The sequence below is a fragment of the Aphelocoma coerulescens genome, chromosome 1A, assembly GCF_041296385.1.
Source record: "Aphelocoma coerulescens isolate FSJ_1873_10779 chromosome 1A, UR_Acoe_1.0, whole genome shotgun sequence".
Classification (NCBI taxonomy): domain Eukaryota; kingdom Metazoa; phylum Chordata; class Aves; order Passeriformes; family Corvidae; genus Aphelocoma; species Aphelocoma coerulescens.
Window position 1 is genome coordinate 79264927 of NC_091014.1, and position 14830 is coordinate 79279756.

At 41.9% G+C, this 14830-nt stretch overlaps 1 protein-coding gene across 8 annotated transcripts in view; it reads right to left on the bottom strand.

Moving 5' to 3' along the window:
• Positions 1-14632, bottom strand: part of ERC1 (ELKS/RAB6-interacting/CAST family member 1) — a 282351-nt gene extending 267719 nt beyond the window's left edge. For 7 of the 8 annotated variants that reach the window (XM_069003679.1, XM_069003676.1, XM_069003675.1 and 4 more), the window contains exons 1-2: positions 14522-14632; positions 3335-4168 (exon numbers count right to left, since the gene is read on the bottom strand). In XM_069003679.1, the coding sequence (XP_068859780.1) occupies positions 3335-4003 (669 nt within the window). In that variant the 5' untranslated portion in view covers positions 4004-4168; positions 14522-14632. Of the gene's footprint in view, positions 1-3334; positions 4169-13042; positions 13356-14521 lie in introns of those variants that run through there. The other variant, XM_069003671.1, reaches the window with a different exon arrangement.
• Between the last annotated feature and the right edge of the window lie 198 nt (positions 14633-14830).

The window sequence follows — 14830 nt, forward strand, 5'->3', positions numbered from 1 at the left end:
ATTATTTTTCAACTCAGAAAAATACAGCTCCCACTAAAGCATGCTGAGGAGAGTGATACCATGCCAAAACCAAGCTCCTGTTTACTGGTTTCATCAATTCCTCCTTGAATATGCATGGGTTTGCATAACTGAGCAACCATTTGCACTCTCCCCTTGGCTTCTTGCAAAGAATGATTGGCTAACTCATCCACACTGCACTGAAAACTGTTGTGTTTTTCCAAGAATATATGTTAACTACAGGAATACTTTCCATGTTTAGTTTGGAGCTCTTCAAAGTGACATGTCAATGACATTCCCCATTTATGAAAAGAAAGGATTTTCTGTCTCTTCAGGATCAGTAACAAAGGATAAAAATAAAGCTCAGCATATGCTCCACTCCACAGCTGCGGTGTTTGCTCAGAGTAGCTGAAGAATACAGCTGTGCTGCACCACAGCTGGGGACAAGACCACAGCACTCCCCACCCACGGGAGAGCACACAGGAGCATGTGCATGGCATTCTCGGGATTATATCCAAGATATTCTGGCTACCTACTGCCCTCAGAGGACAACCAAAAGGATGCGACTGCCTCAGGACAGGTAGCATGCTCTTTAATCTCCCCACTCATTCTCTGAGCTTTATTGAATCCAGAAAATTTCCTGGAAATCAATAAGCAATACATTTATTTGTACACGTTCCCAAGAAACGGGACAGAAAACTCAAAGACACCGGAGCATTTACTCACAGAAGGCTGAAGTGGCAATCAACCAGGGCTCACATTTTCAGGTACTTTTAACAACTTCCAAACCCAAGGGGCAATTCAATCACTCAAGCTGAGGTGACAAGAACACCAATACAATCAGGGACAATCAAGGGTGTGTAGAAGAATGAAGAGCCCACAGGAAAGAGATGGAGATGACTATCAGATAACGGCATGAGTCAGCCAGCACCTTGGCTCCAAGAGTTGAGTCAATTTTTAACACTAAGACTGGTCTGAGATAAACTCTATATAAAGAACAAGTACTGCACGTGCAAGAAGTCTTTATTAAAAGTGATGTGCTGAAATGCTCATATTAAAGTCTAAAACTCCAGTTCCTGCAATTCTACTGGAACTCACTTAAGAGTGAGGCTGAAGGGGTAATGAAGATATTTTTCTGGTCCCCCAACAGATCTGGGAAATTCCTTGTTCAGAGTCTAAACAGAGAAGTCTGCTTAATTACAGAAAATCCTATTAAACTGATCTTCCACATAAAGGGCTGAAGTAACCAACTCCAAAAGGCTATAGAAGACACAATGAATTCAGAATTTAATTAGAACACACTGTTAGCTAACTATAATCTATTAATTAGCATTCTTAGTTTTCACAGCTCAGTGCAATAATACCCCTTTACTTTTAAATTGCACCCTTCTTACTTTTGGACCAAAGTTACACAATTCTACCAGTGTGGTAGTAATTACAGTGATTGCCTAGAGAACAGCAGCCTAGAAATATCTGTAAATGTTTAATTAGGGGATAAAGGAAAGACAAAGAAAAAAATATCTAAGATAGAGAAATCACTGTTCTCTAATGTATTCATATTTAGTAATTGTTTAATCCACTCTAAACCACATATTCATTGCATTTTTCTTGCAAGATTTCCAAAGCATCCTCAAATGTCAAAACTGATTTCAGAAAAAATGTTATAGTATCCCAAGACATTCTCTTCGATATGAAAACAGGGCTAAAAATGAAAAGAATTTGAGAATTAGAAGACTTACCTGCAACTGAAATACAAAGAACAGCAGAAAGTTGAGTGATTGGTATTCCAGGTATTTGTTATCCTGGTACTGTACCATCATAACTAAAATTTTCATTACATTACTGCTTCTAAAGAAATCCTACCTTTGCAATATTTAACTTCAATATTTAATTTAACGTTTTCTGCACTCCAAGATGACATAAGTAAATGCAAACAAAGTGTCACACACCTTAAACCCCATGTTGTGATACTTACCATTTGGTAAGAATACAGCTACAAAGCTACATGACAAGTTCATTAAACGATTTCATACTATCTCAGGAAAAACAACTTCCTTCCTTCAACTCAAGCTCTTTAAAAAGTGAAAAGAAACTTGCAGACAGGTTCAGTGTACTAGACTAATCACTAACCAAAAGTAATTCGCTATTGAAGACAGACTACCTGGAAGTAGAGTAGAACATGTCAAGCACCACCCTTTTCCTCCAGCATTTCCCTCTCTCCTTCACCTTCAAAAGCAATCTTACAAAAAGCATTCCCCAAAATAGCAACTATACCTTAAAAGCCACAAGAACATGGTCAAGTTTGAATTATGGAGACTTTTATTAAATTTGCTTGGATACTTAGAAAGCTCAATAGGAAAAGTAATTTTGTCATGATGAAAGCTCATTTACATTTTAGGGAACTTCTGGAGTTGGACACTGGGTCTGTATTCCATAAGAATAGTGAGGTTTTTTACCTGACAGTCCAGAGAGATGCTGAACTCACATTTGGCCAGAAATAACTAAACAGGAGGACACTCATTCAAAGACAAATATTTACTTCAGGACTAAGGCAGCCAGAAGGTCTAGGTGGGAGAACATTAAGAAAGCTTTTAATCAGTAAAACTGACTACAAAGAGACCTCAATTTTAATCAACCTCTCATTTTTATTTTAATTTGGAGATGCTTTTAAGATGCACGACACCAAAGACCTAGACACCTGAGAATCTCTGTTCTTCTGCCTATTCTGTAGCTGGCCAGACCACTACAAAAAAACCTGTAGGGTGCTTTAGGATAGCTGCATAACAAGATATACAGAGTTCATGACAAAAGAATAACAAGCATGTATTAAACAGTGTTATTTAAATGTAGCCAAGAACACAATTTATATCTGTTGGTGAAAACTGCAGGTCTGGAGGTTTTAACTCTAAAGTAAGACCACCATAACTTTAACTTTCTTTTTAATGGCAATCTGTCAACATTCAGCAACAGTTCAGTTGTACTGAGGGTCAGCAGTTAGTACATTCTGCATCTCAGAGAACGCTTCAAGAGGTAAACAGCACAGAAATATTAATTATGAACAGAATAAATACTTCCAAAAGGAAACCGAGTGGTTACCATCAGTCCTAGAGGAAAAAAACTCACATGACACCCAAGGAAAATGAGCACTCGAGGTGGTTTACAGGTCTGACAAGAAACACTTAAAAACAGGCTTGCAAGTTGAAAACACGTCTTACCCACATCAGTTACCCAAGAAAAGCACCAATCTAATTTAGCTGCTTAAGTGTGACATGCAAGTTTATTAAAGACATTTAATCATGCTACCACACTAACACAGCAGTGACATTAGATGACAAACCTGGTTTTCTTCTTGCAAAACTCTATATTGTTCCTTCCAAATGGTGATTTTTGAAGCTTCATCCTTCCTCAGAGCTCTTTCCTTTTTTAGCTCAGGACTCCAGAAGGTCTTGATGCTGTTCATGGAAGAACTCAGCTTGCTTTCTTTCACCTCCACGTCCTTGCGAAGCAGATCGTTTTCCCTCAGCACCTCCTTAAGCTGTGTCTGCAGATCCATGATGGTGTTATCCCGGGCCTGGCGCAGCGAGTGAGGCACAGTGGATGCCATGCTCACTGGGGGGAGATGGTGCTCTCCAAATGCAATTGTATCACTGGCAACTCCACTACTGGCAATGTTAGGGCTGCTGCCCATGGCAGTCATCCTAACGCCGTAAGGCAGCCGCCCCCCCGACCGGCCCAGAGTCATGGTGCTCTTCGGGGTGTCTGCGCCCACGTTCTCATGGTCACTGAGGTACATAGGGCCAGACGTAGCATAGGCAGCATTTAAGGACTGAATGTTTTCCATAGAAAGGGTTTTCCCACTGCCACCCCCAGTACTACTCCCAGAGCTGCCTCCTGTGCTGTTGGTTCGCCGATGGCCCAAGCGAGGCGACCGCGGCAGCCTCGGGGACCGCCCTGGGCTCTGGGTGCTGGGCTCCACCTTGCCCACGGAACGAGCACTTCCATACATGATTAAGCTGGTGGTGTGAGGCAATCAGATAGGCAAAAATCAGGAATGAGAGAATTCCTGTTAAGCTCTTCAATGGTTATAAGGAAACTTAAGGCCAATCACTACTTGTAACAGATCCGATTGTCCATCTCTGAAGTCACGTGCTCACGACACTCAGGACCATATCTGTAACAATAAGAGTAACATATTAAAAATTGTATCAATAAAAATAACACATTAAATACCTAGTTTATCACCAAATATTTGTCCCACATTAGAATATATTCTACTATCTTTATACTTCTCCAGTACTTTTCAATTCTTCCTAACAACAAAAAGCAATATTTTATTTAAACCCTTATATTTAAACTCAAAAAGAAACTTCTATTCTTGCTTTTCTATTGTTGTATTATCACAGTAAAGAGGGAAGGAAAAGAGAATCCATCAATCTTCAAGACATCATTTTGTTGGCCATGACAAAACCCTTCAGATGTCATCTAATCTTTTCTCCCGTTTCTAACTGGCCCTAATGTTTTATCTGTTACCTTTCTGAGTAAGAGAGAATCAAAATTTAAAAACCACTCAGTAGGATATCTTTCCTTCAAGCACTGCCAGCTTCCACAGGACATGGTTTCTAAACCCCTGTGCTGTGAAATCATCCCGCAAATGGGAAGACAGGATGGACTGAAATGACTCTGACCACGATCTCAACCAGCAGGTTCCTTAGCACCGCTGTCAGCCCTACTTCAAGTGCAGAAGTGAGAACCAAAAGTAAGAATAATCATGAAATCATTACTGACCACACAACTTAAGCAAGCATAGATGCAAATCTGAAAGAGGAGCAATGACCCAGCAATGAGACCAATGAGGTTAAGAGGAAGAAGAGAATCACAGTTCCACTGGAAACTGGTTCTAGACTCTTACTTTCTCTCAAACTAAATCTAACTTAAATCTTTGTTCAGGTTAAGAAAAGATTGCAATTGAAATATACTTCTCATTAACCAGCTGAGATTAATTAAATTAAATGATATTTCAACAGCAGGGGCGTCTTAAAACACAGAACAGTACGACATCATCCTGTTGCTGTTCCTTCTCCCCTCTACTTTTTCTTTAAATAAGGGCTCTAGTGGCATATGCAATAAAATTCCTTATTTTTGCAGAGCAATATGATGCTGTTGCACAAGTGCTGGCAGGAAGCTCTTTAGCACAGGGACTCTGGGCTGGGATCACAGTTAATAGTCAAGATCTAGCAGAGAAGCAAGAAATGTAACTAAAATACTGCACTGTAAAACCTACCCCGCTATACAGTCCTCACTTTCTTTTCTTCACTATTTTTTTCCAGTGTAAACTATTTCATGTTATTGTTGGGCTCAAATAAAATCAAAACTAGTACACTGAAACATTCCTGATCCCATCAGATGAACGAATACCAGCCAGTGTCCAAAGAGTAGCAGCATCTTACGTATCCCAACACCTTGCCTTTCACACCAGCTTGCATCTACCTGCCCCTTCTGCTCAGAAGTCACCTTTGCCAGGTATTAGGAATAAATTTCTCCAAAGCAGCATGTTTGTGACATAATAATTGGGCAAACAGCTTAAAGATTAAGTTTAAAAGAGGGATGCATTTACAAAAGAAATTGTAGAAATACTGCAAGTGGGTGGAGGGAAAGAGACCAAAAAAAATATTGCAAAAAATACTGGAAAAGGATAGAAAGAAAGAAGTAAAAATGAAGATAAAGCATTTTTCCTTTCAGAATGAAAAGTTAGTATAGGAAAAGATACAACAAGAAATAGTTTTAAATGTTTACCTTAACCTTAAATTTTAAAGGGAAAACAAAATCAGGGTAAGCCAGCATTTTGTCATTTTCACACAATTTCATAGAAGATACAGTGGCATGAGGAAATTTACAAAGTTTATGGAAATTGATACTGCTTTGTGAGCAGTTCTCAAGATGTTCAAGTGCTCACTTTTTTTTAGTGACAAGAAAAGCTAGCAACAATATCGCTACATAATATTTTAAAGCACATATGTAAAGGAGAACAGGCCAAGGAAAAACAGCCACCAGCATTAACTGAAACTATCTACCAAAGCAACACCTACAGATGTAATTTTTTAATACAAGTTACATTTCTTCTATTTCAGCTACATATCCTTATGCAAAACAGTACAGAAATATAAACTGTGTAACAAAGTCTACAGTGTTCCACTGAAGTTGCTTCAATAAGCAAGACACTGTGCCCCAGATCTGGAAGAAAAACACTTCTTCCAAACAGAAAGGCTATTTCAGACTAGCCTCACTGTTTGAGATATCAAAATGCTAAAAATGCTGCTGTGACACCACTTGAGCACTCAAAACAAGTCAGATATGATTTCTTAGATGCTACATAAAGTACATTCCACCGAGAGCTTGCATTCATTAGGATTCTCTTGAAAATTAATCCAAATCACAGCACTTAATTAATTTGCTAAAAACTCACCACAGTAAATCAGGGCAAACACTCATTAACAGCTTTGGATGAGCTTAACTTGAACCGAAAGACCAGACTCACATTTCAGTTAAAGGACTTCACCCCCAAACCACTGAGTGTCCATGCTGCTAGAAGTACATCACTGTTGCACACAGAAGCATCACCTGGGAAACTCCTTAACAACACACCAGAGGAGCTCAAAAGCTTTTAGATAATTTCTAATGAGTTCCTCACCCTCAACATGGAAAATCACAGAACTGCCTTCTCCTTGCACTAGCAAACATTTTGTTAAACCATGAATACTTTCCAATGAATGGAAGTGGCTGATATCCTCGAAAAAAAGCGGCTTCCCAGGCAGCAGAGAGGAGCTGGTAGCACAGCAGGTGCTGTGCAGGAACCATCTTCACCTATAAGGGGCAGGCAGGGGAGCTCTCACCCACCTCAACCGGAAACACCAGTCCTGTGCTAACTCAGCTCCAAGCTTGGTTTCACAGGCTACTCCAGAAAAATCAAGTAATTCAAGCCAAGTGCTAGAATTAGCTGTTGATCAGGGTTATGGGAAGGATTCCCAGAGCTGGCACAGCTGAAACTCGAGGAGAAGAACTCTACTACTGCTGCCATGCATTACACTGCACTCACCTATCACACAAAAGCAGTAGATTCAGAGGAGTTCTCTTTGGAAACAAGCAAACATAACCCCCCAGCATTCTTCTTGAAATGACAACTTTCACTACACCATTGTTAGACTTTAAAATTGTGAATATTCCAACTATTAACTAAATACACCCTTCCACACAGGCAGTTTCAGTATTTCCACTGACACAGATCTGCCACAGTTCAAGACAAAAAGATACAAGATAAATCTTAACTCTTTTATTTTTCCCCATTTTTTTCTAATAGCATTTATCACTGACCATATCACTTTGTTGTAGAAGCAGATACTAATATAATTCACACTAGAAAAAACATATTTCATCATGAAAACAGCAAAGTGGGGGGGAAACGATAAAAAAATCTTTTCTTTTTTGCAATAGCAATCAGGAAGAAGAAAGAATTCCAGTTTCCCTCCCAGAGTCCAAGCAAAAGTATATGGAGGATTTCTTTCAGATAACATCATAACCAGAAAAGTTAGTTTTTCAGTATTCTGACCCACACTGGCATTGTGCTGGGAATCTCACAAGTATGGTCTCTTATCTTCCATGAGGCCAACATGCAGCACTGTTACTATTTTCCTCTTCTACTGAGGCTCTAAATTTAGTCACAAATAAATCATCCCTTAAACTTACAAGATGGTGGTAACCACAAGGAATACTGTCCAACTGGGACTGTACTAACCATCTTCCCTTTGCAAATTCTCCTGGAGATTTCAAAAGCCTTTGTTTTTTCTGCCAATACAGGAACCCTAACCCAAGATTACAAAAAAAAAAAAAAAAAAAGACTCTCAACATAAAAAGCTTAAAAGAACAAAACAGCTGAAGCCAGTGCTAAACCAGTTTTCTTCAAGATAGCTGTGTAACTTTACAATTATGAAACAAAATTCTCTTGTTCACTGTTCATTAAGAGAACAAAAACTTCAAAAAGCATCCTGTATGCAAGCCAAATTAAAAAATAAAAGAAATTCACATCAGCCCAAGTAAAAACGTCACATATACATTTATATATATTTAAATTGGCATTGCACCTTTGCAGGCACAAAGACCTGATCTGCTTTAGTATAAGTTGAAAATACTATCTAGTGCTTATGGAAAAACATGAAAGAATGACTATCAGGAAAAGAACAGGCAAGAATTATACAATATTGCAGAGAAAGGTTTGGAAAAGGACAGTTATGAACACGTGTTCTGTATAAAAAATTTAAAATAGCTAACAGCACATCCTGCTTGAAGCGCCAGCTAAGAAAAACATCTTCTCAGCTCACAGGTGACTGTCCAAAAACATTCAGAGACAGACACCATTAACTGTGGAAAATGTTTATAACCTGGCAGCAGACACTTAAATGTACTGCAGTGCAAGCTGTAGCAACTAAAATCCACCTGTTTCATTAAAACAACCTAGTCCTAGGCAGTGAATAGCAATGGAGAACCCAGCTTTCTTCAAACATGCCAGGATCAGGACCTGGCATGCTAAAAGAACAGTAAAAAGCCACCTGCACAGGTTCATGGAGATTTACTTGAGAGGCAATCATGACATGAGAGAGGGCAGGAACAGAGACACGAGTCTTGTCAAAAGATCTGGTGGTTTTCAATAAAAGTTGTTTTGGGGCATAGAAGAAACGTAAGAAATTCTGGAGGGATCACATTAACATCAAACTTCAGTATAAAGACTCCCATAAAATGAGACGTCTTTAGCAGTGCTGTCACACTCAGCCCCTACATCTATCATTTTATGTGAACCAACAGCTCAGAGGGCAGGTGTTCCTGGCTACAGCTGACAGAAAACAGAAGATTCATTAAAAAGAAGTTTTGTTACCCTCTGGAAGATCTCTCTGTCATATAAATTAATAATGCCTTTCATGTCTCCCCCTACTCCAGGACAAATATTAATAGCACACTAATTACTTCTAGGTAAGCAAGCAACCAAATACACACAAACATGCTGCAGAAATACAGGGAAAACCCAGCCTACATTTATTAAAACAAAAAGAATTTCAGAGTAACTTCTGCAGCCTCCAGCAGGTCCTGTGAAATTCTGTGCTGCAATATCTGTTCAGGACTGACACCAGCTGACAAACTGCTACAGCTATGGAGACAATTCCTTAATAGCATCACTGCCTGATAGTCAGGAATGGGGCAGTGGGATCACACACCAGGCAAGTGCCTCTTACAGCCCAGGGACACCTCTAGAGCCTCCCCAGCAGCAGACTGGAAGCCACAGATCCAGCTTCCAGAAGACACAACTTCCTTGTCACCCTGATTCCTGTCTGCACAAGGAAAGCTTTGAATGTCAGTTTCATAATAAAAGCAAAGTCAGCCTTTACAAGAGGCATTTTAATCTGATAAAGGACTGTAGCAGACACATTAGACTTCATTAACAGAGGTAGCAATTGTTCCCATTTACATAATTTACACCCGAATAGTTAATGGCAAGTAAGACTAGATTACACAGTAGGACAGAGACTGCAGAGTAGATACAACAGAGGGGAAGGCAGGTAGGAAAGATGGAATTCCAAAAAAAAGAAAAGTTTACATTCCAGTAAAACCCTGCCAGGAATCCAAATAGTGGGTACAATGAGAGAATTGACACGATTCACAACAACTCAGAGGTGTGCTAACCAAGAGAAAAAATGAATTCCTGTTCCCTCCTAGTGCACATCACAGTTACAAAACCTACAGCTGCTACGTTACTTTAAATAAAAAGCATGAAGCCTCTGTCTCTTATGGCTATTTTGTAGATTTTTGGCTTGACTAGTTTTGGAAGGTAAGAAGGCTCACTACTTTTCATGTTAAATTAATAACTATTACACACAAAAAGACAGAAGAAAGCTTACTTTGGAAACTGTCTGCAGGCCAGCCAATGCTGGACACAAGGCATTGAACCCATGGAATTCAGGGCTGTTTATCAAAATGTCCTTGTGGCCTTGACAGCAAGAAAGCAAAAAGGATTAATGAAATTAAGACAGAAATAAGACAAAAAAATTAACTGTTCATATTAGGATTGACTCTCATTCCTAAAGAGCACATAAATAAATGCTGAAGCACTGCCATCTGCTTATATCCAATCCTTTTTAAAAGCTGGGGGGATGGTGGTGACGGTGTTTGTTTTGTATTTTTTAAATTAAGTTCACCTACTTGCACATCTGCCAGGTTCACTGACTGTAACAGAGCCTTTGTTCTGTCTCACCGAACACAAGACGTGAACTGATACATTCTCCCCCATATACACAGAGAAATCTTCCCAGAAAAGCATCTCAGAAATCCCCAACAATCTTCAGGTGACTTTGACATACAAAAAAAAAAAAATGTTTTGTAAAAGGCAGGTCATCAATCCTGACCCTAACAGTTTAAGGGAAAAAACCAGCATTCATTTGTCAAGGGAGTGTTTTGTTTCTAAACATAAAGTGACATTCCTGTTAAAGACTTTTTACCTTTGAAAGGTTAGCATAAATGGCACCTGTACACTTTAAGTCACCACAGAACATGGAAACATCTTGAATCCCTGTCCTTTTTAGACACCTTTCTGTTTCCCATCCCTACAAGGTGTCCCATCCAGAAAACACTACCTGTGAGTCTGTAAATGAGAGAGCCAGAAATATTCCTCAGCTTCCTAGTGAATTTGTCTCCCACAAGTACACAATTCCTTTCATGGGATCTACTTACTCAAAAAGGAAGACAGAACATGCTCTGTTCTACTCTACAGCACTCTCTTTGCAAAAGCAGTTTTAACTGACACAAAGTTTTACTTCTTATAATACCCTCAAATCTTGATATCAGCATAAAGGGTCTGCTGTCACCACCACAGTTCCATTCCTTTCTATCTCTTTCCCCAAAGACAAGACCACAAAAAAAGGCTTATTCTTATTATAATAAATACACCTATTTCAGCTAAACCTTTAGTTACTCATATAATCTGATACACCACTTGCTTATAAGGACTTTTCTCCCTAGCACTCTGGAGGTTGGCCTCAGCTTGAGGGAGAACCCAAGGCACTATGGATATTTCTAAAGGCCTTACTTCATCTCACTCGTCAGACTTCAGTGGTTCTGCTCCCAGGGCACTAAGGGTTAATCTGGTCACTAAATTTGGGTGCACAAGCAAGTTCTTTCTGTTCTGGCTGCTGAGACAGAAATTCTTCTGTCTTCCTGCAGAGCCAGGAGCACATACTGCTTAACACTACCTGGACATCACACTGAAAGGCTTCCAAGGCGTGGCAGAAATCTTGGGCACTGTTCCAGCACCTCTCCTTTCCTACAGTTTAAAGTATTTCACTGAATCTGTCACAGCATGATTAGCACATGGAGCAGATACGACCCTGCTCAATTGCTGCTTCTTGCCTGGATTTACCACTCTGGACCCCAAGAGTCCCTCCCTGTCCTAACTTCTTAATGCTGACATGTGTAGGGAGTCTGGGTAGGTGCATCAGGATTTCTTTTGTGCAATGACTGGGACATAATTTTAAGTCTCTAAATTTAAAGCAGATGTGAAGAAGAAAAAAAATCATCCTGTGCCCTTTTTAAAGGCAAAACACAAAAAGCAACAGGTGTCAGAACTTCAGTGTATCACTTATATCACTTCCTAGTGATAAAGTGATTAAATTAACTCTCATTCTTCTAATAATCTAGAACATTGAAGATCTTCATCTGTGGATGCTAATTTTCTGTCACTGTATGGCTAAAGAGTTTATAGGCTCATTTTAGAGTATAAAGTCAGTAAATACTATATGTTTACATCCATGGCTGTTTCTCTCTTTCCCACAGGTGGCATGCAACCAACAACCCACTTCCCAATAGCAGAAACAAAATGTTAAAAGCACTAAAGATATTTCAAAAGCCCACAAGTGCCTAGAAGCACTAATGAGCCCACATGGACAGCCAGCCTAAAGTCACCATGGGTAACATCACAGTGCAAGGCAAAGCATGCTCCAGCTACAGAAATTCCATCATAATCTCACCCTGACAACAACGTTGGGCTAACAATATTGACATAACCCACGTGCCAGAAAACATCACTACTGCTAAATCAGCACTGGATTTTCTAGGATCTCCTGCTCTACTACTGCCACACAGCAGTCCACTGCATGCCAGAGTTAAACTCTTGGCTGAAACAGGCAGCAATGGATAGAATAGAACCCTCCTCACCCAGACTACTCTTACAGCCACCAAGGGTCAAGAACCCACACCATGGGTTTAGTTCTACTATTTAAAAAGCCACATGCATCCCTCCACACTTGCACTTCTGACCAAACCATACTCAGCTAAAACGAGCCAGACCCTCTAAATATAACACAATTCTCCAGTGGCTTAGCCAGGTAAGTGTTGTAACAGAACTCTCACCCAAGAGAGGTTTTCAGGAGAACAGGCTTGAAAATAGGGAGGGCTGAGGGGATGAGAGATAACAATGGGAGAGTATCCTGCTTCACAAAATAAGGAATAGCAGTAAGGAACTCACACACTGGTTACAATAGCATGGTGAAATACTCCTATTCATACAGCAGCATATATAACTGCTACCAGGAACTGAGAAACTGGGAGATTCAAAGAAAGAAAAAAAAAAAAAGAAAAGAAGTAAGAACACACTGAATATCAAAACTCCCTCAAACAAACGGCCACAGTTTCTCTCATCACCAATATTTGCAATTCAGTAAAAGGGAATAGGCCACATAAATACCAAACCTATCTTCTTTGCTAGTCAGGTCATTAGCCACGTATTATGGATGAAAAGTTACGTGAAGGGAATCTCAAAAAACCTCATGACAGGAACAAAAAGAATGCAAAAAATTATGAAAAATATGATGCTTTAATATAGCCCATAAAGCAGGTTTTCTTCGGTTTAGGCTTCTGCTGACATCCCAACAGTGATTTAATTACAGCCAAATTGGTCTCCCAGAAGTGGTGGAAGAAGTTCAAATTATATAGAAGATTATGATAAGCTCACATTTCATTCAGCAGATCCCAACCTCTTCCTAGCTGCAGCCCCTCCTGCAGCTTGATGGATTCAGACAATTCCAAATTTCTGGATGATATAGTAGCCATATGCTTGACTATCCTGGGAACTGCTGTTCCGTGATAAAGTTCTGCACTGTGCTTCCAGAACTGAACTACATTCAGTACAGCTGGTAACTAGATAATTACTGCTTTCATTACTGGGAAAAAAAACCCCACACTTATTTTACTACCCACTCTAGTCACAGCAGCACCGGCAAGGTGGTGATTTCTCTCTCTCTCCTCATCCAATTTGAAATGGCTCTAAGGGTGCTGACTCATAACTGACCCTGAATTGGGGCACACATCTGAGCTGCTGCAGTTTTCAACACAAACTCCAGTAACGTGCCAGGCTGGAGCTCAGGAAGAGATGTGTATTCAGCCACCTACGGCTACAGACGCAATAATCTCAGGGAGCAAAGGAGGGCAGGCAGCTGGTGGAGGTTACTGCTGCAGATATCCTTGCCCAGCTGGCCATTGTTTGAGAATTACAGCCGCACAGCCAAACCAGACAACTTTCTGTGCTTACAGCCTGTTGGATTTGAGGTAACACATTATCCAGCTACAACCACCCTGCACACTTGAGCGTGGCCCCCCAAACGTGCTTGGACAAAATGTAAATCACACATTGTTCTTCAGAACAATTCTATTTTTATCCATTTGCTTTCATTCTCTCGGCTCCTGTACTGCTTCCCACCACTACCAGCCACTCCATAGGTGTTTCTTTATATCTTTGCATCTCCCAGTCTCTCCCCTTTCCACTGGGGCTTCACTTCAAACCATTTCACACCGTATCAGCCAGCACAAACCATAACATGAACTTCCAGGGCGCATGCAACATTCCAGGTAAAATCGTGTGCTTTCTAACTAACCTTCAGAGCTCACACTACAAACGAGACAGATGTGGAAGGGCAGCAATTCCTGACACAGGCTTCAGGATGGCAGCAGACTCAGAAACAAAGCACCGTGTCAGCTGACGCTGGTTCGTAGTAGATGCAATAAAATACATGAAACTGACCATTCAGCGCTCACAGAGGAAACAGAAAAAATCCAACACCGCCGCAAGGTCTGGGCAGAAAGACACCGCTCACCATTACCGCAGATGAGGTGACTAAGATAACAAAAGCGTGCGCTTCCCAAGGACAGACTGAATGAGGAGGGGCGGAAAAACACGGCCGGGAAGGCGAATGGGCAGAGCAGGAACGACCGCCCGTGCGAGGCACAACCAGACCCCACCCGGCCGCGAGCAGCGCCCGGCAGGACGCGGGCCCGCGGGGCGATGTTGGCCGCCCCGCCGCGGTCCCCGGGGCCGGACCGGGGCCGCCCCGCCCCGGGCGGTGACAGCGTGCGGGGCCCGGCGGAGAGAGGCCCCGGCCGCCCCCTCCCTGCCCCGCGCACCCCCGGGGGGAGCCGCCCGCGGGCCCGGACCCACCTGCGCGGCAGCTCCGCGGCCACAGCCCCCGCCGCCGCCGGACACTGCCCGGCCCCACCGCAGCCCCTGCCCAGCGCGGCGGCTGCTCCCGCAGCTACCGGCGCCCGCAGGCCCCGCCCCGCCCCGGGCTCCCCCAAGCGGACGGCAAGGCGCGTTAACCCGACCCCCCCCCGCCCCGAGCGCGGCCCCTCACCTGCCTGTCAGCCGGCGGGGAGGGCACGGGCGGCGGCGGCCGCGCCCGGCGCGCTGGGCTGGGCTGAGCTGGGGCCGGCTCCGCCGCGCTCCCGCCGCTCTCCCTCCGCCGCTCCC